Source organism: Aptenodytes forsteri, unplaced genomic scaffold (genome assembly GCF_000699145.1).
Source record: "Aptenodytes forsteri isolate BGI_AS27 unplaced genomic scaffold, ASM69914v1 Scaffold465, whole genome shotgun sequence".
Lineage (NCBI taxonomy): Eukaryota > Metazoa > Chordata > Aves > Sphenisciformes > Spheniscidae > Aptenodytes > Aptenodytes forsteri.
The window spans coordinates 478,757-505,777 of record NW_008795039.1 but is presented as its reverse complement, the minus strand read 5'-3'; the positions used below and the strand labels follow the sequence as shown (position 1 = coordinate 505,777).

General features: G+C 41.1%; 1 protein-coding gene across 4 annotated transcripts in view; it reads left to right on the top strand.

Annotated features, from left to right (window-relative positions):
• The window catches only part of ESRRG (estrogen related receptor gamma), a 385,239-nt gene that overhangs the window by 13,513 nt on the left and 344,705 nt on the right, over positions 1 to 27,021 (top strand). For 2 of the 4 annotated variants that reach the window (XM_019471414.1, XM_009276839.1), the window contains one exon: positions 10,410 to 10,455. The exons of the other annotated variants lie outside the window; for them this stretch is intronic. In XM_019471414.1, the coding sequence (XP_019326959.1) occupies positions 10,410 to 10,455 (46 nt within the window). Of the gene's footprint in view, positions 1 to 10,409; positions 10,456 to 27,021 lie in introns of those variants that run through there. 4 annotated transcript variants of the gene reach the window in all.

Below are 27,021 nucleotides of genomic sequence, written 5' to 3'. Positions count from 1 at the left end.
GAATATAATGTGTTTCTTTTTAGAAGTGCACCATAGATGTCTGTCTGTGCCATAACTCTCTGAAATGAACAGCAACATGTTTTTCCCTTCAGTATTTCCACTGCGAGTCTTAGCTGCTCATATAGCGCTGTACGTTGAAAATGGTTTGAGAGAACTTCCCATGGATGTGGGACATAAACGATACTTGCCGAGCCATCTTGTTTTATCTATTCTGTTAGAAATGTATACCAAATTATACGGTAATGTCATGTCACCAGAAGCACAGAGCAGATGGAAGTATCTTTCCACATATTGACTCATGTTACTCTGATGAAAGGAATTTGTTTCTCTCCTTCTGTCAAGCCTGCTAGCCTCTGGCAAAGGATGCAACCCTCAGCGAGGAGAACTTTACCGATAATGTTCAAATGACCATCTGATTTAAATATATTATCACTGGCCGATATAGGTAGTCTGCATCAACAACTGCTTGGAGTAGCTAGTCCTATTTGTTATGTTTGTGTAAGGTAACTTAAACCGAGCAGTGTTGTTCCAGGTTGAGGAGACTTCAGGGAATTAACCCTTGAGGAAGCAGATATTCAGCTTTCATAAGGAAACCTTCAAGGCCCCAATATTGGGCCCTTTGGAGACTAATCCTAATAAAGCAAGTGCCAGGTCTCTGACCTGTACTTTTATATAGAAGAGTGACGCCTCCCACAACACGGGTTGTAAGTGCTGTGTGTTAGCTACCAAAAATACGGTTTGCAGACTGCCAGTGAAATCCTGACAAATAACTATAGATGTGCTGTGAGCAACTGAAAAGCAGATAGCCTCTGTATTTCTGTTTGTTGCGAGTGGCATTCGAGTTGATGAGAGCGCAGTTCTCAGATTGAAAACACGTGAAACTGAAGTCAAAAGAGAGTCAGTGTAATCATTAACTGACTCACCTTCTGGATGTGACAAGTAATGAACCAGTCTAAACTTGCCTGGAGCTTTCTTTGGGACAACACCCACAGGGGAAACCCTCTTATGCTCAAGTGAAGCGTTATCAAATGGGCCCTCTATTTTCCCCAAATGCCAGCTCTTTTCTGTCTTGTCTCTAACCACCTGAGGACATATAGCTGCTGATCTCAGCATCCCAGCCAGCATTTGCATCTTGGGGCTTAAGTACACGATAGTAAAATCCCCAACACAGCCTTTTTACAAAAATTGCGTATGCTTTTGTTTGTTTCTTTTTTTATTACTAGCCCGCTCCCACAGCCAGGGAAACATTTTATCTGCCCGTGCTGGGATTTTTGCGTTCGCAAACCTCTTTAACCAGCATTTGGCTCTTTCCACTTTCTTACTTTGATTTGGATGACTGCCTGAAGCACCTGCTAATGGCCTGAAGCGTTCAAGCCGAAATTTGCAGTTTGTGTCCCACACGCACTCAGACTGTTTGTTACCTGCCTTCTGGAGCACCTGCTACACGGCTTGGGCTTGAGAGCCTGCTCTCTACCCGCTCACAGCAGCACTCCTCACCACACCGGCTCTCCTCAGCTTTGTCCTGCTCTCTCCCCTGCTCTCCATAGCTCGTACTTCTAACGTTGATGTTGTCCTGCTTGTTCTAATACTTGAGTGAAGAACGGGGTTTCCCCCGGTACGTAGGAACAAAGGTGATGCAAAGGTAAATCAGTCATTGTGGTCATCTTAAAACCTTCACCATGGCATTCACGAGCAGACTTTAAATTTTTTAAAAAAGGTTTTATAGGGAAATTGTGAACCGGGGCAGTTTGCTGAAATCAGTCTATAGATCAGTGGTGGTCAGAAGCCAAATGGCAATTTGGTGTTCAGGAAGTGTAGGAAACAGCATTGCCACTTTACAGAGAAGGACCAAAAGAAACCTGAGAGACCCGAGGAACGCTCCTCCCTTTCTCCTGCTCCTGCTGCCTTTTGAGGATCTTTTGTACGCTTTTCCATGTGGTCGCTCCTGATGCCTAAACATAGGGAAGGCTGTTAGAATTAGCTCTGTAGGCTGCATTTCACGCATTGCCCTGGCAAGGGGCAATCCTAATGGAGGCTTTCAGAGGTAACAACTTCCAACAGGGAATTTTCTTTCCGTTCTGCCTTGGGAAGCATTAGCTTTTCCCAGAGTCTTGGTCTGTGCCAAGGGTATAATTTACATGGACTTTCCCTTTCCAAAAAGGTGTTAATGGCATGCTCCCTGTTAGAAGGATGCCATTAACAGCTACAGAAGAAGCTTATGTATTGGCTTCCCGTCTGGGTATTCCTACGTTACTTACCTGCCGGTCCCTTTACCGACACATCATCCTCTTCCCTAACAAACTATATTCCTTAATACAGCCACACTGCGCCCTCCCCCCACGTTCCACATTAGTGCCGTGCGGGGTTTCCCCCAGGAACCGAGGCACCTCCCTATGTGCCCGGGCTGCAAACTATATTCCTTCCCCCAGCCACACTGCGCCCTCCCCCCACGTTCCACATTAGTGCCGTGCGGGGTTTCCCCCAGGAACCGAGGCACCTCCCTATGTGCCCGGGCTGCAAACTGGGGCTTCACCACACCAGCGACATCTGCTCTTGCAGAACTGGGCAGGGCAAGGGCTGATTTTTTCCTCCTCGCTTTCCTTTGGTTGCCCCAAAATAGCCCTAATTAATTTTGTGGAGAGTTTAGTTTGCTCCCATGATGGGATTGCTCTTTGTGCGGATCTCTTGCATGCTATATTTAGGTATGGTTTTTGGAACACCATGTGACCCGAATCAGATAACTTCTGAACTACTAATCATGTCTTTGACACTGACTCCCTCCGTGGCTTTGGGGCATTTTACAGTTGTTTTCTTACATACAGAATGAAAACAGATATACTCATCTGCCTTGTAAAAGCTGCTGCCAGGGTTAACAAATATTTAAGACGTTGTTTTAAGCTAAATTTCTTTTTATTATTTCTACTGCAGTCATAGTTTTATTGTTTCGTAGATGTTGACGTTCAGAAAATTATTCTTTACCATCTTAGTTTTTCTTAATGGATGACCCTGTTTCACCATTTTAAAAGAAACAAACAAGTTTCTTCTGTGTTTGTAGATGAAAATAGGGCAGAGAGAAAAATCCTAAATGCCCTCACTTCCTGCCCCACACAACCTTTCTTCCTTTGTTTACTAGTTGGTCGATCCATGTAGATGAAAAGCCCAAAACGTTGACCTGCGCTATTTCCCCTTGCACTACCTATGTCCCTTTTCTTAACAGGGGAAGTTAGTTATCTGCTTGTTTTTTTCCTGATTCTTCAAGTTATGCAGCCTGACTTGTATCCTGTCGTCATCCACTGCTCGAGGCCACTCAAGCCCTGGAGGAAGCCAAGCTCCCTCTGGCTCCGCATCCAGCATGGCCGGGGTTTGGAGCCTGTCATCCAGTTCAAGGCATCATCTCTTTGCTGCTCATGTCCATAATTGCCGCTTTCTGCGTCTTAGCTACTTCTGCAGGGAGCTGCGGTACTGGCATTTCTTTTGGCTTCACCTTTTTTTGCCCTGACCCCTTAAGGCCTTTTGATATGCAACTGGATCAAAAGGCCTTTTTGGCCTTCAGTAGTTGGAAAGGAGCTTGGTTTGACCAGGTAGTTAGATAAAGAGTAGGAGAAATTATGGGAATACTTCTCATTCTTTAGGAAGTAGTGGACAGAGAGGAAGAGGATCCTTCCTTGTTGCAAGGCAAATTTATTAAGTCTAATCAGAAATAGTAGCTTTTTTCCTTTTTTTTCTTTTTTTTAAAAAATTCCTTCAGAATGAAATCCTTTGCCCAGGTGCTTACTCTTTCCCTCCTACAATAGCAGTAAAAAGCAAAATAATACATATAACAAAAATCAGCTTTGAGAAGAAGGCAGATAATGAAATATCTGCCAAGGACTCTGCAATACGTGTCTGTCAGAGAAAAAAAACATTCTTATATTTGAATCTCTGAAATGTAACTGCACCAGACTAGTTGGGGAAAATTTATTTGAAGATGTATTACGTTCCACGATCAAATGGAAAAAATGGCACCTGTCATCATATTTAGAAAACAGCTGGGTAACATGGCCAAATGCCATAGTCTCTTTTCACATGGCCTTTATGCTGAAATCATCCAAGCTCCATTCTCAGCAACTGGAGAAACCCTGTGCCTTTAAATGGTTACAGAAACATCTACTTAGGGGCCAGCTCTTATTGCAGCAAAGCCTGCTTCTGATGCTTCTAATTAGCGGTTAATGGATTATACTTTACTTTTATAACCAACCCAGCAGGCACTCTTCTTTAGTATTTTTCAGCTATTTTTGGTAGAAGGTATATGCAATTGCACTGCTCTTCATGCTTTCATTTTGAGCATGCAGAAAATATGAGAAATAAATTGCTATCAGATTACTTCAGCACTCAAATTCTTAATTTAAGTCCAATTAATAATTTCCTAAATTTTTCTTTTATCTAATATCTTAGAAAAACCGTAATGTGTTAGTTGCCCTATCTGATCTAGACTTTGATGCAGAACCTCCTAAAAACATACATGTTGTTAATTAAAATATTTATATACCCAGTGAAACACCTGGTTTTTTGTAAATTTGCAAACACAGCTCCAATATGTATTCATTTAGGAAAAAATATTTTTCTAGCTGAACACAGTACAGGTACATGCAGAAGCTTAGATGCTTCAGAAGTTAGATGGGTGTGTAGAAACTAATGATTTTTATACTTACTTTGAATTAAAATAGCAATGAGATTAGTAGCATTAAAGATTTGCAATGCTATATATGTGTGCGCGCGCATATATATGTATATACACAATGTATATAGTATATGTGTGTCAGAGTACATATACAAACCTGTGCATGTGCACATATATCTATGTTTAATAAAGAAATCCATTCACATAGGTTTTAATTGGAAGATTATACTATTTCCCCCTCAGGGAATTAATTTTGGTGCCAGTTTCTAGCGGGAAACCTAGCTCGCTGGTACTGCCTTTGAACCCGCTCTCTTCACTCAGGCCACACTTCCAGGACAAGGTCTAACATTGGTTAGGCTGGAACAGGAGGGGGAGCTCTCACTGCACCAGCCAGGAAAGGGGAGGACGAGGTACCCAAGCCAAGGAAAAGAGGGGGAGCGACCACCAGCTGCCGTCAGAAGCAGGTGAGATGCGCCCTCACTCTGCTCCCACTTACTGTGGTCCCTTCACCGAAGTGGAGAACTGGGCTTCTCCAGCCCTTACTCATGTCAGTTAAAAAAAAAAAAAAAAGGTTTGGCTCAAGTGATAAGCAATTCCAGGTGATATTCACGGCTTGCAGCAAAGGAAGCGCCACTTGCAAGGCTCCCAGTTTGAAAGCACGTTTGTATTCTCATCCTGATGCAGCACCATGCTTGCTAGCTACAGGATAGGCACTAAACTGGTGAGGTCGTGTTTGTTGAAGGCAGTGAGTTCCAAAATGCTGTCCAGAAAAAAATATGGAAACTGCTATTATTTTTACACAGTGAATACTAAAAAGAAGAAGAAAAGGAAAGGAAGAGAAGGAAGGGATGGCTAGTGGTTGTTATGTGAACTAGCTCCCTCAGTGCGATGGGACAAGGGCAACTTACTTTCTGTCCTGGTTTTTGAGGGTTTGTGTTTTTCCCTCTGTCATATAACATCCTGGAAGAGGAGGAGGCTGGCTGTGCAGGAGTCAAAGAGTTGTCGTTCCCCTGTCCCTCACAGCCCCTGCCTGTGCTGTAGGTGTGGAGTAGAGGGTTGTCTGTTGAGCCAGGCCAGTCCCACCTCGTTCCGGGAGAAGATCCTCACTGTTTAATCCATTTCCCATTCCAGCTTTCTCAGGACAGTGCAGCAAGAGGCTACCCCTTGCTTGAAGCGAGGCCATAGTCAAGCCTCTCTGAAATTATTTCCTGTTTGCTCACTTGTAATCAGCTGAAGCTATTCTGACATGCTCAAATGTGCTGTTACATTTCCCTTAAGAAATAATGTGAAGATCAAGAGATTCCAGTATTAACCTTTTTTCCCCCCTAAAAAAAGATTCCTCTCCCCTTGAGTCTGGTAAAAGCTCTGCTTTCTCCCAAAGCTTCTGCAGAGGTAAAGTCCCTCGTTTTGCCTGCACTATCTCATCATAGTGCTTTACAAACTCAATTTGGGGTGTACAAGGCAGGAATAGCCTCCCTCCAACCTCTGTCTGAGGTGCCAGTCAAAGCATGTGGCTCCTTAGAGCTACATTTCTGACCTCCACACCAGAGTGGTGAAAGCAAGACTGAGACACCACCGAGTTCAGTGATGGCATCCCGAGACCTGCATCAGCCAGAGCTCTGGGCTGACTTTTGCCCTCCTCAGTTTCATCCCTCAGCAGTTTGTGCCAGGGCAGGGTAAGCCAAGCTTTGCAGTAGGTGAGGTTATCAGGGAGAACTTCATCCAGAAGAGTAATGCTCCTTCAAGCAGAGCTTGGTTTGAGTTCTCAGAAGGTCAGCATGGGAAGTTCCCCATAAAAGCTGAACTTTGATGTTGGCAGCCAAGACAGATTCAGAAGTTTTGGGAACATTTTTTTTCTTCTTTTTAATTATATGAAATGCAGGAGACCTGTGAATAGGGTATTTTTAGATTACACATTCAAATATATAGTATCATAGTATGACAGCAAATTAAAATCCTTATCAAATCTTTTTTTTTTTTTTAAAGAAATGTACTGTAACTCATAGTGGAAAGTTAGATGAAGAGCAGTATGCCGCTCTGCACAGAAATTCTGCTCTTGCAACTAAATTAAACATCACTGGTTGCTCTCATTTAGATGAACCCTTTTGGAAGTTCCTTTTTTAAAGCTAGCGGATTGGACTTCTAATTTTAACTCTTATGGTTTATAATTAGAAACATTTCCAAACTTGTTTACAAACACCTGCACTTGACAGTGTGTGTCTGCAATTTTAGAAGGACTCACTTGTCACTTCCAGTGGGGGCTGAGAGGGCATCTGAGTTCTTTGTGTTTGTACAGTTAGTTTCAGGACACTGGCACAAAAGTGCATTTTTTAAAATAAGGTTACAAATATGAGATGCTTTGTGAGGGGGTTGCATGCACCTTAATCAGCAAAGAGGTCTTATTGACTAGTTGTGCATTATTTCAAAGTCAGGAGGATTGTTAGTTAGCTGTCATTTGGAACAAGACTCAAACTGGCACCCAAAGGAGAAATTCCAGGAACTAATTTTAGCGGTTTGGTCTCTCAATTGGAGAAGATGGTTTACAGGTTTTCTGTATTTCTCTCTTCTTCAAACATACTACTTTCTTGCCAGCTGTCCTTCAGAAGTTATTCAGAAAGAGTTTAAAATGACTTTTGAATAAATCGTTGAGTTGTTTTTTCATACGAAGTTAGAAGTAAGTTGCTGAACGTACAATGAAGCAACAGAGCATGGTTCTGCTTGAGCTTGAGTGGGATGGGTGTGTTACACAAGTCTGTATGCAACTTGTTTGCAATAGGGTTAATATCATACTATGTTACTCGTTGGTCAAGTATATAATCAAGTTAGAGGTAATCAAAATGCTTTATTAAAAAAAAAAATCATTTGGCTCCTCGTTATGCTCTTTACACCTGATTTTTAGCTGCATCACATAGGTTAACAGTGTTGCTTATCAATTTCTAGTATAATAGGAAGCATTATCCTCGCTAAAAGTTGATGCTGCGTGGGAGGGTGGCAGGAAGAACCCTCCAAATTTGCTTCAAGGGTATGGCTGAATCAGAGGTAGTCAAAGCAGACTTAAGCAGTAGTGGCATAAGGTGTCCTATTGATTGCTTTATGCTCTTGTTGTTACTAATTAGTAAGAAAAACTCCGGTTAATTAGACCAGCCTGTTTGGCTGTTGTGTCCTCTACTGGGAACCATGGTCAACCGTAGAGAAACTCCAATATAGGTGAGGATAAGGAGGCCACGGAGCAAAATGGGTTTTATTTTCCATTCTTTTGTTGTCCAAAAAAGCACTGACCTGGATCCAGATGAGGAATTCATGTTAATGTCAAAGGATCGTGTCCTCAGAGGTGCTTACTCACAATTTCAATGAGAGTTTATATGAGTGGAATTAGGCACCTAAATACCTTTGTGTATGCACAAAGTTAAACCTGTAGTCCGCAGCCTGCATCTTGTGCTTGACCCCTCTGCAGAGCACACAGCATATACTCACTGGGGGGCTCTTCCAAAGCAATTGCTTATAAGTAAACAAACAGATAATTAAATAAAGCTTTTGGAGTACAACATACAGGTCTGAAGAATTAGTTGTTTCCATCTGTAAAACAGCTGTGCCTCGTAGCTATATTCCTGAATTCCTTAATTCCTTTAAGGCAGTACGATTTTAACAAGCATTCACTTTCTATGGCAAACAGGCATTTATTTTTTTTTAAATTTACTTTTTAAACAAGTAGCCTAGCCAAAATTATGATGTTACTCAGATAGTTCACAGCATAATTTCTTAGCAAGTAGGGCTGCAATTAATAAATTGTGTTGCAAGCACATTAGGCTGTTACCATCTTTGAAAATAGCTTCAAACACACTTTACAAGCTCCAGTGTTGTCAGGGTCCCAGTTGATCAGAGTTAGAAATACCTGACGTGTTAGAAATTGCTCATGATTCAAATGTGACCATAGAAATTAGACTCAAGTGGAATTTCATACCATGTCTCGCTTAACTAGAAACTTCTATTTTATTGTCAATTCTATCTGGAGATAGCACTTTCCCAACTGAGGTACCAAGGGGAATGTCGCTTCATGCCAGTGTTATCAGTTTTCCTCTATTTTTGTTTGCTTGTGTCAGCTCTGTGCCCACTTTCCTAAGTGTTAATATGTAGAAATGTTTCCAAAAGGTTAGGGGAGGCTCAAAAGCAAGAACTATGCAAGTGTGGAAAGATCCACCTATCCAGCAGAGCCTCGAAAACATGCAAAAACCTCTTTGATGTCAGAAGTCTCGACTGACCGTTAAGTTAGTGACAAGCTTTCTCAGATGTACATGATAAGAAAGGAAGACCGCTATGGAATATTTGTGTAGTTATCTAACCTGCGTAAGCCTGACCGATTCTTTGGTCTGAATCTTTGGGTGAAGTGGAGTGTATGGTGTATGCGTGAAGCGATCCGTTCTCAGGATAATCTGCTTGGCTCCTGTAGGGAAAAACATGGAAAAATCTCTCTTGGTGCATTTAAAGGGATATTGTCTTCCCCAGAAAGTAGTAATTAAGATAAATGGAGGAGTCATGGAAAGAAGGAGAAAGGGCTTCAGAGTTCTGCTTTGGTTCTTTGCACAATAACTCTCACTTCAGGTAAAATTGTTACTCCTCGCAAAGAATCCCATGGTATGATTGAGTAGTTTGAGCCACAGCATGCACGGTATACCAGCGTGATTTAAGGATTGAGTTCATCTCCAGGTAGCTGGGCATATGAAGGTATATCATATACCATCATATACCATGAGAGGGGAAGCTCTGGGAGGCAATATCTGGTCGCGGTTAGAAATCAGCCATGGATGTAAGGTGACTGCTTGTATATTGCCAAAGGGAGTTAACATAGGTTCCCAACCCATGAAGTCCCAGCATCGAAGTTGTGGCTGCATCCCCAGGGCTGGAACACATTGCACATCCCTGAGATGCAGATCCTTTGCCCGCTTCTCCCATGGTACATATGAACCAGTTTTTAAAAGTCCATAAATAGGTGTAAAACATGCATTTTCCATAGAAGTAATGAAGGTAAAGAGGACTGTGATTATTACTATGGCCTATTGCAAATTATCTGTAGCTTAAATTTTTGCAGTTTCTTATTAATGGTGCATATGCTTTATATGAGCAGCTGTTTGATATTTCTGAAGTAATCCCGTGCCATAAAAATATGTGTTTTTCCTTCTTAAAGAAACTGTTACATGCCAGTTGTACCCCAACTGAAGGGACCTAGAGCAAATGTGTATGAAGTGAAACTGCTTCAGGATAACCTGCCTTGGTTTAGGGGACAGTTGATGATAAATTTGTTTTCGTGACCTGTCTGCCAAGTATTTGTACACTAATTAGGTCCTATTTTGAGGGCAGAGCGTGTGAGCTTGTAGGAAACCCCTTGTACAGGATGGGAAGGGCAAGGGGATTTTTGTCCCTAGTGAATGCAAAACCCATCTTCTTTACATAGCATCACCTAAATGTGTGCATTATTTCTAAGTAGCGTATGAATCCCTTGGCTCATATGGAGGCACTTCTTAAATTGGCTCACGGGAGTAGCTGTAGCCAGCTAAGGTGCTCAAGAGTAGAGCGCTGGGGAAGAAACTGAACTGACTCAAAGCATAGTCATAGTTTTTAACTTTATATAACGTCTTTCGCAATATAGTAGAAAATTACCTTTATGACTAGTGGCAGGACCTTGTTGTATAAATAATCCAGCCATGGCGCTGGTTGGTATCTCGCTTTTCACTTGAACCTCTCTGCGATGCAGGTCCTGGAGGAGTGAGTGCCTGGTGCAGTCTCTGCCTGGCTCCTTGGTAAGTCATTTGAGTCTATCTTTCTGTACAGTCACTTTCCAAACTGCTGAGCAAAACTAAGGAAATTTTTCATACAGTGCTTTAAAAGAGAGCTGCTAATCAATTTTTCTTATTTTATGCCCTGTGATTTTTACACCACCCCCACCAGCTGGTTAATCATGCAAAAGCTGAACACTTCATTAGCCAGAACATGTTTGCCCATGGGCATTTCTGTAGTAAATTAGTTCTTTCTATTTATACAGGTAAGTCATGGCCAAAAGTCTTTAAGGTGCCAAAGGTTAGGGTTCGAATTCATTCTTTTTCTGAGTTTTCAAGAGAACTAGGTTTAACTTTGCACGCTGTTGATTTGAAATTACTTTTGAATTAAAGAAAGCATGGATAAAAGAGCATTGTCAGGCTGTTCTGAAATACATTGCATCTTTCCGGATATCAAATTTGGCCTGCCTTAAAAAAACCCCCAAAAACCAAAACCACATGCGTGCACCCACCTGTGTATATATACATATATACACAATATCTGCATCTACATGCAGGGACTCTGCTTGTTTGAGTGGCACATGGCATATTGACCAGTGTTTTTCCTTTCTTACTCTATGCCTTTTAAACTATTAATTGAAAATATGTGGTTTGTAGATGCTTTTTTCCCTCAAATCAAATGGTGCCCTCTGAAAGCCTAGTTTAGATCGACAATGAATTTAGCTTTCAGGCTTTGGCCATTGCAATATTGTTTGAATGCCACCATTTCCTGCAATCAATGTAATTTTATATCTACTTGGAATAGAAAGTCAAGATGGTGATTGCCTTAATTTAACTCAGTGTTGTATTCATTAAGGAGCTGATCCCAAATTCCTTTCAGATCAAAGTCTGTCTTGATTTCATTGGAACCTTTCGTCGCACAAGGTGTGCGGTAGCCTTCTAAAATGTTGTCATTGTGACTAGTGAATAAAAACTAAATGTGTTGCTAAATTTAGGCTGTTGCTCATGTCAGCTTCCTTTTCTAAATGACGGTAAGTGCATTCCATAAATAGTATGCCTCTTATGTTGTCATATCTCTTTGGCTTGCTTTGCAGTATTTTACAGGATATTTGCAAATGAATTTTGTGTTCAGTAGGCAGGGGATGAAAATAACACTACTCATTGGGACTCCATTAACCCACAGCTAATGAGGAACCATTTCAAAGGCTGGATGAGTGTAACTCAGATTAGCCTGCGTGCCAGGCTGCTCTGCTCCTGCTCAGGCTCGCGCCGTGCCATGCTCTCGCCGCGGTCTGGAGGGACAGAGCCCGGTGCAGCTCAGCTGGCACTCCGGCACAGACTTTTGTCAGTTAAGTTTTCTGTGCTTCAGTTCCCCTTTTGGAAGGTAGGAGAGAAGAGTGAGTGGGGTATGTGGGTGTGTGTGTGTGTGCACGTGCGTAAATAGGTAACAGTGATCTTGACCTCCATAGTCAAGTGTTTTGAGATGTAATGAAATACTCTACAAACAGTATACTTGTGCTCGCTGGTTGATAGCATTGTTACTTGTAGAAAAGGGTACTACATGATGACAGCAAAGGTGGTCCAGACTGGCCCTTAATTAATTTTATTTTCAAAATCTATATTAGTGACTGTCATGAGGGCACCTGGGCACTTTACATCAATAAAATAATCAATTTAAAAAATGTGTAGACCAGAACTCTGTGTTCACTAACAAAACTCCTATTCCCTGTTACGACTAAAGGTCAGTCCAAGGCTGGCCAAGCAAGCAGGACTCACGTTTCTGCTCCTCGGCGCTTGCCAGACGCGACTCTGGCGGAACACCACCGGCAGCAGCTTCCAGATGCCCGCGGTCCCTGCGGAGAACGTCTTGCTGCTGGCCGATGCCTTGTTAACCCCCTGCAAGTCTCAAATTGGTTTCAGGACCGATGGAAAAGGTGGAGAAAGACTAGTTCGGAGGCCAGTCCCAGTTAAAATGTGACTTTGCCAGTTGCAAACAGCCCGCTGAAGTGCAGGAAACAGGGACTTGGTGGAGCTGTGCTGCTGGAGTAGAGAGAGAGAGACCTCCTTCTGAAGAACAGGCTAGAGGTCTCTTAACTGAAGAAACTTTATTGATGATAAATGTTACATTATGCAAGCTTAGCAAATTCTCTAGGAATATAATGCTTCCCTGTTTTTTCTTAACGTGTTAATATTTTATGATACCTGTGCATTAAGGGCCAGTTCCTACAATGTTTAAGTGAGTTTGGGCTGCTAAATTGCCTTTATGGACTTTTAAAAAAAAAGCTGCTGGTCACTACGGATTAGCTAAATTCCCAATCTCACTTAACGTGCTGATGATATAAAATCAGCTTGTTTCTGTTTTTCATGCATTAAGTGAGCATATGTAATTAAATTAAATGTTGTTGCAAAGCTGCATTTTATTTATTTGTATTAGTACATTTGGGGCGGTAATCCCACTTTAATACATATCTAATTGTGCAAACAACACTGAAACTAGGAGTTCCTGGACACCGATGTAATTTTTTAAATGTGAAATGATAATATATTTTGATGTCTTGAAATCCAATTGAACTCAAGCTGAGCTTAAAAATCCAAGATCTGATTCAGGAGAATTCAGTCCCATCTGGCTGGTGGGTAGCAGGTGTGCAATGTGTGTGTGTAAGGGAGGGAGGTGATTGCAGGGAGTGAAACATTTCTCTTTTCCTGTAAAGCTTTAATTCCAGTTTAATGCTGTGGTCTAAGGTTCTCTGCAGTTTAAGTTCTTGTGTAATTACCAACATCTATTGTTGGTCTCCATTTCTAGACAACATAAGGGTGATGGTGATTGGCAGAAGCAAGTAAGTGTACAGCATTGTGGAGAAATATGGTTTCTAATTCTTGAAGTTTTGATTTAATTTCTGATTACACCCAGAATGGTGTAATGCAAGGCTCTTCGTATGCGAGAGTGCGTTTTTACAAATTGATACATACGTGATCCTTGAAGACTGACTGAGAAAGGTTTCATTGCGGCGTTCGGTATCAAGGTCTTTTTGAGAGTTGTCGCATGTTCCCACAGCAACATAGAGAAGGTTTGTTTCATCTATTTATTTTTATAAAAGCAAAGAAAATGTATTATGCAATTTCTATTTTCAGCAGATAATAGACATGTTCTACATTTTTGTTTTACTGCGATTATAATGAAGGAGGTTTTTTCAATCTTTAAAAGTATTTTAACAATCTATTGGATACTTAAGCAACTCTACTGGCCCCACTTTATACCTTGCAACCTTCAGAAACTTGTGCCAGCCATTCTCGTTTTCCTCTTTCTCCTTCCCTTTCTTCATCTTTTGATCGAGTACTGCCAGTTACCCTCTGCCTGGGAGCTTTTTACTTAGGAGGTTTAAGAACCTGCTCTTCCTTGACTTTTGGCATTAGCTATCAAGTCAGCACCCTTTTACACTCCTATCAACTCTCCCTCTTCCAACTTTTAAATATTTCCTGTTCCTTTTATTTGTCTTCACTGCTATATAACTTTGTGTTGGAAAGTCTTTCGGCAGATGTGGTTTTTATGGGAGTTGGCACGCAGAGCACTACTTACTTAACAAAATAAGTAAGCAAACAATCATACTTCTTTTCTAGTTTTTAACTTCACACGACTACAGTAGATGACACTTTGCTACTGTATTTCACAGGGTTTTTTCATGGTGAACTGACTTAATTTCTAACGTAGAGTGGAGCTGGTGCTGTGTTGCTAAGGGAAGTCCATCTGGTTTGACAGACAAAATGATAAGTGTTTCTCTGGACATCCCTGTAAAGATCTCCCTTTTATTTGTTTGCTTTATGAAGTCAAATGGAAGAGGTCACCCCCTTTGACAGAGCAAATTCTTTTTTTCTAGCAATAGGGCTTTGCATGAAAACATTTTTTATTAAGCAAGTCATCCATACTGCACCGTAGGCTGTTTGAGTGTAACAGTATGTTACAGTCTGCAAAGTTAATGCAGTTAATATTCAACTGAACTTTTGGGGGGTTGCTAATCCCTTAGGCAGGCTTAGCAGAAAGGGCAAACGTATTTATAGCACTTTGAATCAGACTGCAGTGAACAAGTAAGAGTATGTGTTATACCATGCAAATGTTACACAATTTCAGGAAAGCTCGGTGCATAATCATCTTTTAATAGTACTTAAGTTGGTGAAATATCTCGTCTGTAAGCAACAGAATTGTTGGTTCAGTGGACAACAGGTCTGTTAAAATGAGACTCTGTGAAAGGTCTTGAGATTCCTGTTCTGGTGATAAATTCTGTAAGTTCTGAACAGATTTATGGGCTGTTTAATTAGGAGCTAACTGTATTCTTTAAGCTCTGTCATTTGTATTATTCCCTAATAGGATTTCATTGGACTTTGTCACATATCTGACTATGACTGAGCGTGTGCAGGGCTGTCAGTAGCCTATTCCATATAGACCATGGTCTCTTACTATCTTTGTAGAAGTAAAAAGATCATTCCTGAATGATCCTTCCTCCGGAGTGGAAGTGTGACGCTGGGTAGAGTTTGTTTTGGTTAGAGCCGTGGGCGCACTGGGCAAAAGAAGCAAGAGTTAAGTCACGAGTTGTGGGAAGTTCACAGAGAAGCTGAATTGCTCAGGCTGAGAATGTCCAAGAAAGAGGGTCACGTTTCCGTGAGACAGAAACTCTCCATATTTATGTCACGGGCAAAACTTGCATTGAGTGTAAAGTTATATGGAAAAGCACATGAAGGCCCTGTAATGCTACCAACCCATCAGGAGCCAGAGAAAAAGAAATTACGATCTTGGATTTTCCACAGAATTTGATTGTGTGGACTTTTTAGTCCAATAAACAAGAGGTCCATCAACTGGTAGTCAACAAAAAGTAACTCGTACGTTTTTTAGTTTTATTTTGAGAGAGAGATTAATACAATTGCTAACAGCTGTAGTCTGTATGGTAGATTTTTAAGGTGAACTTCTGGTGCCATACAAACACCAGGCCTGGCAAAGTGGCCATTCTATACCAATTAAGACTTTTTAATATATTTTACATTTTGGCTATTCCATTTTTTCTGGATATTAAATGTTGGAATGAGCGACTCCAACATGGAACTTGACCTCAAAGGGGGCTCGGGTGCCTGAATTTATGCACGTACTCAAGTAACTTATTGATTTGCCACCTTACCTGCACCCGCTCCCCTCCTTTTCCTTTTGTTCTTTGTGAACCACACTGGCCATTCATAGTCCTTCAGGAAAAAAAGTCCTACAAAATAATTGATGTGTCAGAATTGTTAGAAAAAATGCAAATATGTTGATAAAGATTTTCAAATCTTTCTATTTATTATATTTTCAGTTAAAAATAAAATGACTGAATACCAGAGTAAGTTAAAATTTTGTATTGGAGTTGTTTATATCTGAAGTACCAGAAAATAACTAGTTTATTATATGCAAAATTTCAAATTCCAGAATATATTAAAGTATTAGCTCAAAGGTCAAAAGCCTCTCCCAAGGAAGGAAGGAAATTAGAAAGGAATTTGGGCTAATCAGGTTAAGACCCAGTAGGTCTGTAATGGGTGCACAGGGACGATGTGGCTGACACTGATGTGGGTTTCTTTGGTTCCTCATCCTGAATGTCCCCAGCTCGTCATTCGATCAGCTTCCATGCAAATCCTAAGCAAGATTCAACCTTATGCCTCGGCATCTATAACGAGACTCCATAACATTTCTGTCATTTTATTAAACAGTAATACAGACATCCATAGTAAACACCTAACTTCACAGAGTATGCTGGCGAAGGTGTGCTGGATCTTAGCTACACATCCTGCAGCCATCTTGGAGCTTAGAAATAAATGAAACCATCCGCAGTTTTATTGGGAAAACAAAGAGTTAACTCTCCGGTGATGTTAACTGTGATAAAAGGGGTGTGTGTGTGTGTCTGTGTGTTACTGTGCTGTACTCCATACATTTATGAGCTCTTTTTATAGTAGCATTCCCAGGAGCAGTCCAGGTCCAATCAGGACTGGTATGCCATTGTGCGAGGTGTTGTTCTAATTCATGTGTAAATGTGGAGTGGTTGCTGCCCTGAGGATATTACAGTGAAATTACAAACAGGATAAAAAATAGTAGGAGGTGTGGAGGAGAAGGAGGGCAGCTGCAGCGAGGTGCACTCGTCTCGTTGGGGTTGCAGTATGTACAGCCTGATACCAAATGATGGGCATTTCATTTATTTATAAGTCTGCTGCCTTCAAAACAATTAGCCTCATTGTCTTTCGTTTGTGTCAGTTATTTAAACAGAAATGTAGAAAGTACGAAATGAATCGCTCCCGAGATCCTTCTAGCCTCCTGTTCTGTCTCTAGCAATGACCAACCCCAGGTGCCTCAAGGAAAGTTGTAAGAGCCTCACAATGGGCAGACATGGGATAATCTTCTCTCTACACGTTCTCATCCTAATCTTTCATTATTAGGGATTAATTTAAGCTTTGAAGCATGAGGTTTAAAAAAAATACATTTGTTGTTCCCCCTCCTCCACTGTCAACCTTGTTTAAAGTATGAAATATCCTCCCAAGCCTGTGATCTGAGCTGTTCTCGGGGTAATCCTACCTGCTCCTTGGTGTGCTGACCAAATTTGCAGCTTGGGAACTACCGTGGTGGTTTTGCTTGCTCAGATGCCAGAAGGCACTGGTAGATCCTTTTCTGCAGGGAGGTGGGCGAAGGCAGAAGCATGTTGAGCAGTTATGGCCTGGGTGTTCCCATGTCACCCTATGTCAAAGCTGTGGTGCTGTGGCTGGATCTCGCCCCTTTTTTTTAAGATTTTAGTGGCTAATTTGCAGTAAAGCACAATAGGAAATAACCATAAATAAATCTGGGAACCTTTGTATTAATTTCTTTCGCTAGCTGTGTACATATGAGCAGCTTGCCATTTGCATATGTGAATCTTGTCATAACAATTTCGGGAAGTGATTTGTTAATAATCAAGTTCTCAGAACAGCTCTAAATCAGTAATTGATGTAGGTCTGGATAAAGCAAGCCTTCCGCCTGCCTATTTTGTGGAGCATTTTTGGCAAGTTTCAAGCTAGCGTGAAAACTAGCCATCAGAATAAAATTTAGGACAGCTGGGATGCTTTGCAGTGAAGACTTTTGGCTCCACAGTTCAAATAATCACAATAGCAGCTCAATTTAGCCTTTGGCTGGATAGGTTTGGCAGGGCACAATGAAAAATAATTATTTCATGGCCTGCTTATTTGTCCCTTAACAAATAAACTCTCTGACCTATTCAGGCTTATGTAAATATGCTGCCGTATGTGGGGTTGTAGAACACTGTCATGTCCCCATTTGGAAATATGTTTTATTTCACCCTCATGTTACAAACTTTTTTTGAGAGTTCTGTTTGGGAAGCAAAGAAGGGGATAGGAGGTATTGGATACTGAAGCCCAGACAGCCAGGCACAGAGTCTAAAAAGCCATCTAACAGTCTTCTCTCTGAAAACTCGTCCATTAGTATGCAGTGTTTTCACTGCTGTAATAATAAGAGCAATCATGATTCGAACAAGTCCGTCTCTTCACAGCCTTCCCACGCGGGATGGAGAATGACAGCTCCTAAAGCATTTGGATATTTGCCTGAATGTATGCTGCTTAGCTAAACCACGGTTCAACTTGCTCTCCATCTTATGGCTTCCTGGATATCCTTCTCAATTGTTTCAGTGACAGCTTAAAATGTGAGACTTGGAGGGGGGAGATAAAAGCTTAGCGAAAGGCTTTTTGTGTGTGTATTTAAGGGAAGTTTTATTATACCTGATGATGGAGAGACATGCCACGCTATTTTCTGTTCCTACGATTTTAGTATTTGCACTTTCTGTTGTACTGGCAGCAGCCAATCCATAACGTTGTCCTTCTGTTTCCCACTCTGGAGGGGGAAAATACACAGAAGAATACAGACTGGTGGTTTTGTCTTCTGGCACCACCATTTTGGTTCTGAAACAGTAAAAGAAAGCCTTTTTCCCGATGATCCAAAAGATGTCTCTAGAACATCTGCCTTTACACACTCATGCACGTACGCACACACACATGCACGCACACATGCACAGGCTCTCGCTAAGGTGGCTATGATCTGTTTTTAATAGTGGCACTTCTTCTCAAAGTGTCATTTAAAAAAACATCAGCAGTCATGTCATGCATCGGGATGAATTTCTAAATGTAAATGAGATTCTCTCAGTAATTTATTTACATTTGTTTTCAGCACAACAAATGAGACATCACGTAGCTTCATAATTTCCCATGACCGAGTCACCAGCATGAGGTGTGTAATTTACCCTGATTTAAGATGCTTATCTAGAGGTTCTTGCAACAATACCTGGTGGGCTTTTTTTATACTACTTTTTGCTGGCTTTTAACCCATCTACTTCACCTCCTTCTGTTTTTCAGTTGAAAAAGAAGTATAAATGTGTCTGCTTCTTGAGGCCTTTTTTCAGTGGAGCTGAGAGGGATGGCTTTATTGCCTTGTTTTGTATATTATTTTCCTTGCTGTTTCCTTCTCATTTGGTAAAAATCATAGCAGGCTTCCAGAACATATCTTGATTTACAATCTGATGATGCAGGAAGGAAATGCTGATTGTGGACATTTCTGATGGAAAAATGTTCGTCTAGACATGAAGCATGAATGGGAAGCGTCGTGCAGTCGTTGGGTCTCCCCTTTTTTCAGCTGAAATACTAAATCTTAGGCCTGCCTGGTCTTGGCTCTGCTACTGACTTAGAGTTTCTGATCTGCCTGTGGCTGAAGTGATACTTACATCGAGAGGGGATGTGAACGCCAATTTTCAAATAATGTGGACACAGTCATGTACTACAAAACTCATTTATTTTAAGCCTGTAGTTGGAACATTTAGATGTCTAACTACTTGCTTGAGTATTTCAGATAGGTAGATGATTAAAGGTGCAATGTACCATGCATACAATTTTGTTCCTCTTATCTTGCAGTCTCAGTTAAGGCTTGACTAAAAATCAGGGCAATAGCTTTTGCTATTTTACAGGGTAACAACACAGGAGAACTGTGAGATTTGATGAAAGTTACTGGTAGTTCAGCAGCAGTACAAAATGCTATGCTATATAATTATGCTGTGGCAGTAGTTTGGGATGTTATCGTGCAAAAATACTGTACATCTTTATGGAGGTCTGCAGGGTTAAGCGTATGTGGGTATTCTTTCCTTCACTGAGAGGAAGCATGACATTTGTTTGTGTTCATTCCCAAAGCAAAATTCAATGTCTTCCTTTAAACTGCATAAGCAGATTCCAAAAAGAATAGATTTGGACTGGTTTTTAATGTGCCTTGTACGTATTAGGACCCAGTTCAGATTTAAGTTTTGGCCTGCTGGCCATTTCCTTAACGTTGCATGGATCTAGCACTAAATTATGCTGATGGCCTGTCTATCACCAAATTATTTACAGAACTGCAGTTAAACTATAGAAATCTTCCAGACAAGCAGTGGTCTGGGCAAATTATTTCATCAAAGTTATTTTCCGTAGTATACTTAAGCAAAAGCTTACAGGAACAACATGAATCTTTTTTGGTATGTGATTATGCATATGTGGTAACAGCCCCCTTTTTAGAACTAGCTAGCTTTCTACCTGGGAAAACAGAAGGAAACCATGATATGAAAATTAGTGATCTCTGCGTTTTCCTCAGTTTGAAGCAAAAGTTTTATGTTATGGAAGCGCAGGACTCGGGCCAGCAGTAGGATGGCCATTTCTGCACACTGTCAGCTCGTTCAAGGTCTTGGGACTTTTTTTTTTTCCATGGACTTATAACTGCACACCTCTGTGCACTTGTAAAATCAGGTACTGTACAAGCACATCAGCTGGCTTTACTAGTTCGTGGTCACTGTCCACTTTTACAGGGAAGTACATTCGCGTTTCTGAAGGCAGTATAGACTTTTACTGCGTTACCCCCACCTAGCAAGATTTGAGCTGCTGTGTGATTATGAAATGTACAAAGAGAATATAAATCCTAAAAGCAGCCCTAACTTCCTATTATAATTGGCAACCTTTCAAACTCCGTTCCAGAGTTTAGAAATATAGTCAGGGTAGAACATCTATATTTGGGTTTATATGTAATGGTTATGCCTACTGGTTCACTTGGAAAAATGTTGGCATAGATCACTATTTAAGGACTCTGGGTGCAGTGTTTATGTTTAGCTCAGTGTTTTTTATCACTGCATATTTTCTTTTAGTATTCCATTTTAACATGTTTGCACTAGGACAAGAATCTCTTCCCAGCCTATGCACGGTTGTCCACTTTGTTTAATGAATATAGAAATTCAGGTTTTAAACTGACTCCCATGCATAAATTCTGCTGGGAAAGCAGGTGCTTAAAAATCTGTGTTTTCCAGGCCTCTCTCCACCCATATCTTTAGGGTAACACTCAGCCACGTGTAGATGGCAGACTCGAACGGGACCTCTGCACTCAGGGCTCGGATGTTGAAAACCTTACGTGTGTGAGGAAGGACAGCAGCCGCAGGAACGCGTGAGAGCTAAAGGTCTTTGCAAACTGAACATTTGATTTAACCTGATCTCCGTCCGGCGTTGGACTGTGTCGTTACGTGAGGACTACGCAGACCTGGGGAACCCACTCTGCAGCTCTCAGCTGGGTGGACTCAATCCGGGCACAGGAGAGGTGGGACTGCAATAGCTGGGGTTTCATCACGTTGTTTGAGGATTATTTTTTTTTTAATTGGCAGGATGCGAATGTATGTGAAAGTTGGATCTCCTTTACTCATGATCCTTAGCAGATGCAAGTCTGATTAAGAGCCCCCTTAATTTAGAAATGCTCTTAAAGACAGGAAGATACTTAAAGCTGGCTTTGTCAACAAAATGGAGGAGCTATGCTCTTGGGGCCCATTAACAGTGGTGCCAAGATGGCTACCGCTGCACAAATACTGGGAATTAAGTTTCTAAAAAACCCAAGAAGCTCCAAATTGTATATCTCACAAGTTCTTTACTTCCCCAGTTGTAATCCATATCTCACTTATTGCTAGAGTCAACAGTCTAATAGTAACAAAAAATACAACCTTTCATCATCTATTGATTTTCAGTCTTTAAAAACTGACAATAAGCTATTTTTTGTCCAATTTCTCAATAAATAGGAACATTTATTGGTTTTTCAGTTTTATTGTATTACATTAGAATATATTTTACAGTATATAGTTTGTAACATAGCATCAGGAGACATGTTTACGTTCAGCAAGTAACTTTTGAAACTGCATAGCTCAACTGAGATATGTAAACAAATTTGTAATACTAGTTTAATTTAGATTACAATGCAGAATACTCAGGCTTGAGCTCATTTTTCTATTTATTTCATTAATGATCCTCTAACTAATGGAGGAGAATTGCCGTAAAAAATAATTACAGTAGAACATCGGTAAAGGTGAACACCTACTTTATTCCCTATCTGAGGGAGAGGGAGGAATTTTGTAGTTAAGTAAGCATCACAATATCTGGGTTTATTTCCTAGAAATCTGCCACAGACAATGTTGGGCAAGTCATAAATTCTGTCTGTGTGATACTGTGTGTCAAACCATGTGGCATGAACATCTTCTTTCTCAGTGACCTCTGTTACCTTCTCTCTCCTTTTAAAAAAGGAGACAAACTGGAATGTGATTTAGCTGTGGTAGACCTTGGGATGTGGATCCCGAGTTGCCTCCCCACCACCACCTGCCTTCACAGTGGAAGATTACCTGGTGGGTTTTTTCCTTTCCAGAACCTGTCAGGTGACACTGAAGATCAACAGTTGCCTCTTGCTTACTCTTGTGATGAGAAATGGCAATTTGATGATATTTTTATCCCTGCTGTAGAAGCAGTTTAAGCATTATTTTTTTTTTTTTAATTAAGAAGCAGTTAATTTTTCTTCTGGTGACATTCAGCCCCACAGCCAAAGACAATAAGGTCTCAGTTGTTTCCATCCTACCACCAGAAAAGTGGAGGTGCCACTGCTGAGGTGGGGATGTACAAAGCAACCTCTGCTTTAAACCAGCTGTGCCACTGCACCTCCAGTACTGGCCTTTGCAGACCCAAGTGGTTCTTCTGCTTCGTGGCTATCAAAGTGATCATTCTGGCAGGCTTCTCTGATGAAACATTTCACCTAGGTCATGAAACATTTTCCTGTACACTATAGACACAGAGACAGTTCTGGCTTATGTTTCATAACCATTGCATGGTAAGCAGAGAGAGAACCATTTGGGCAAAAGACTTCATTTTTGGTGAATTGGGTGCGATTGTGCAAGGTATGGGCTCTTGCTCATAAGCTGCTGTGGATCTTGCTGTCATCTCTGCCTCACAGGATCTGACGCACAAGGAGTTAACAGATATCCAGTGACCAAAGCCATTTATATTTCCCTTTATATACAGAAGTGAAGTGGAGCATGTAAAATTGGAAAGCAGAACCAAACCTGAAATTCTCTAACTTTATGACTAGTGTGTGTTATTTTCCCATGATCTTTAATTACATTCTGTTCTGGAGGGGAGAGAGGGGGGGATGCTAATCTGGTGCACCAACTGGGGGAAAAACAAACTGTTTTACAGTGGGAGTCTAGATGACAGCACACAGCAAATGCAAAATTTGACATTCATGTGAAAGTGAGCTAAGCAAGACCAATAGAAGAGAGCCAAAACGACTGCAGCAAGAGGAATACAAGTGGTTTAAAGAAACCACGGTTTCTCTATTTATTGAAATACCACAGCTGACCTTTAAGGTGGCGGTGATACGATGCAGATTTTGTAGGGCAGCACCGAGAGAGATGGCTGTTATAAAGGGAATGCGTGATTTGATTCAGGTTCATGAGAAGCTAGGTTTAGAAGAGGATTGCCCTTCCCTCTTTGAATTTACAATATAGTGGGGTACGTCTCATTGCACTGAATGGAATGATGCTATTTTCAGGACTGCTGTTTGCTGTGCTTGCTAATGAATTTCCAAGGGATGTTTGAGCCTGGATATTTACTGTAGAGATGCTTTCAGTCAGTTGGAAGAGATGTGACTGAATGTGAAGCTTAGTTCTGTGTACATACGATCCTGCTCTCTGTGATTCTGCCTTAAGTTGTATATTCAATATCAGTCTGCAGTAGTAAATAATTTGTAGGAGTCCAGCTGTGACTTAAGGCTTCTCTACAAACAGCATCCAGGGTACAAAGTCATGTGATACCCTTTTTCTTCTCTCACTGGATAAAACAGCCTTTAAAAAACTATTCCTACTTCCAGTCAAAACATTAAAGCCGACGAACTGGGTGGACGCTTTTGCTGGGGTATAGCAAAAATGGTCTCTGCCCTGTTCTTTGGTTCTGATGTCGTCTTCATCCCCTTGGCTGAGAGCTGGGTCACAGCACACTGCTGTGCTCTCCTGCACCACGGGGGCTGAGTTTCTGTGCAGAAGTGAATGTCTTTGCTAAACAGCTTGACTTAGCAGCATTATACGCTTGCAAGGTGTAACTATTTATTGGAGTAAAGGGTGAGCGGCCTATTTAAAAACAAATTCCCAGTGCATTCTAGTGTCACATTTGAAAGGCAATGGAGAGTCTGACCTAAAGGTATCCTGTGTAAATAAAGGTTTAGGCACAGGTCTTACCTTGTTGCTCCACTCTTTTTTTTTTTTTGTTTCTGTGCAGAAGTGAATGTCTTTGCTAAGACTTAGGACTTAGCAGCATTATACGCTTGCAAGGTATAACTATTTAAAAGGGTGAGCGGCCTATTTAAAAACAAATTCCCAGTGCATTCTAGTGTCACATTTGAAAGGCAACTTTTTTTTTTTCCCCCCCCCCCTTCTTTTTTTTTTTTTTTCCCCTTCATGTTCATTAGCCTACTATTCAAATGTCAGTGACAAGTTTTGTCTTGGTGGATAGCATGTTCCAAAGGACCTAAGTTCTGCTCTGGGAGGAGGACCAGGGCAACTATGATGTGTGCCAATTTAACACCTTTGAGTAGCATGTGAGGGCATCTCTCCTGCTCCCCAGCGGTGCTAAGCCGTGAATTGAATAATCATGGAGCCAACAGGGCAGTACATTTTATACCTCTCTGCACCAGCTGTGACTGGTGTGGATCCCTGGGGGGATACCGAGGATGAAATGAACTCTTGTGTGCTCGGATGTGTCGATTATGAGCAGATCATCACTCGACTTCCATGTTGTTATCACATTCTGGGCAGTTTACCTCTACCCCCAGGAACAGTTGTAATAGTGAGCTTTAATCTGGATTCCAATTTTAAATCTAACTTTTATGTGAAGCCTTAGGAAAAAAAAAAGTTAAATTGTGCTTTGAAAAAGAAAATAAGTGAAAGGTGGAATGAGAGGGTATAGAATAATCAGGATGCTTTCTTTTCTAGCATCTACCAAATAGAAAAAAAGGAACATACTATGGATCCTCTCCTCCTGCTCATTGTTTTTTGATCCAGCCCATTACACCACCTTCAATCATTTCCTATCAGCTCTGTCACTCAGAGGCCAGACTTCACTCCCATACCTTTTAGCACCTCACTGGCTCAGGGCATTCCCTCGGGGCATCCTCTACAATTGCTACTTCTTACCGCTCTCAGCTGGAGAAAGCACACTCCACTTGGGCATCAAAGCCCAACATCACACTTAAGCCATACAAAGGCCGCTTGAGATCATTTACATTTTTCATTAGCCTTCTAAAGTAGCTGCTTAAAAGGTACAGTGGCTTTCCTAGCTGCTTGAACTCCTTTGGAAGGCTGTCATTTTGGATCACTAGTCCACCAGTGGCCTATAATTGTTATGCAAAACATTGCACAAACATAACATAACTAATTGCACAATTAAGATTGCTTTCTCCTCATCATCCCATTCATCATACTCCTCATCCACACCTATAGTCAGCATCTGGCATTAACAAAGGCAATATTTGTCGCATTAATACATTCCTTTTGTAGTGAAAACGCCTTCTGTATATCCCTTTGTTACTTAAGGGTCCTGTCAGCGTGTTCAGTAAGCCTGAAAATGGTGTTTAGAAAGTCTTGTAGTGGACATCCCTTTTTCAAATGTTTAATGGGAGTGTAATACAGTGGTACTGCCGGATAAAAATGCAGCAACTCTCAGAGCTCAGAAAAGGGACCTAATACAGATCAGCAAAGGATCCCCCCTTTTCTTAACAACGTTGAAGTAAGTAATACAGTGTTTTGTTACTTTTTAAAATCGGCGGCAAATAATGCAGGATAGCTTTTCTTCACAGGGGACATTTCAAGGTCACGAGTCCTGTTAGCCTGACGTAAGACGCATAATCAGTTCATTCTGGTAGTCCTCACCAAAACCAAGCAAACCAAACCTATGTTGAAAAGTGCAGGAGGTAGCAGGGAAAAGTCCATGAATGTCTGTGAAGCAAAACACAAGAAACTGCCCGGTACCCTTACTGCCAGACCTAGGCAGAAGGTTTTGTGCTTGAGGGTGTGTTTACCACTCATGTAAGGACAGGGTGGGAGCGTCTTGGATTGGAAGCCTAAGGAGGTTTGCAGCACCATAATTCTTCTTGGGAAAAGGAAATGATGTAAGTTTCTACTTCTGGAATCTTTCCCCACAACTCTATAAATTTAAAGAAATAAAACACAAACAGAAAATTTATTTTTGAATGACAGTGAATTATTGTCATTAGAGGATATGTAGTTTTGTGTCAAGGGAAAAAAAAGTCTCGGTGTACTATGTGCTACTTTCTGAAGCATTACTTAATGTACCAGTCATTGCTGGGAACATGGAGTCCTTTTAATGCTAGTCAGGTAATACGTCATTCTCTCTGTAGAAACTCTGTGCAGCAGAGACATGAGTTATATACTGATGTAGTTATCAGAAGATCATGTGGTAGCACTAATGTGAGTCACTACAGTGGAGTTCGCCCCATTTGAAATTTTTACATAATTAAATATAAGTGAGTCATTGTCCAAATTCTGCCAAAGTGCAGATGTCTTTAATTTAACGTATGCAATTCAGCTTGCATATGCCTTCCATAGGGTGAGCATCTTTTCCTTTGTACACAACCCTGAGTTAACTCTGGTCTGGGAGCCGTTTACTTTCGCCATTCAGCGTGCAACGCTCCCATTGAAATCCGTGGCAGCTTCAGTAAAAATAGCTGGAACACCCAGACCTTAAACAGACCTCTCGGCTTCGGTTTATGTTCTGCTGGTAATTCTTTAAATACACGTAGTTAGATCGAAACAAGCGTATTTTTGTTTCTGTAATAATGAAGGATATGACCTACATATCCCCGTGAAATACGTTCAGTTTCCTTCTACGACATCTGTCTCTGTACCAAGGCAAAAACCAGAGAGAAGGTTAGAAAGGTAAGGCAAGTTTCTTTAAGGGAAAGCAAGCTGGAGATGCTTACATAACTATTGGACTTCTTAATGATACACTTCAAGGTGGTGGATGGCTTAGTACTCAGGGGTGGTTAAACCCCTGAGTTTTACCCGAGATTAAAACCGCCCTCCATGCAGTTAGCTACATCATCGACATTTCTGAAGATTTCACAAATCATTTGGTTTCTGAGATCTGAAGACGATGACGTACCATCTCTGAGTCATTTGGCTGAAGAGGCAGCAGCTTTTCCTTCTTTCCTTCCTTCTTTCC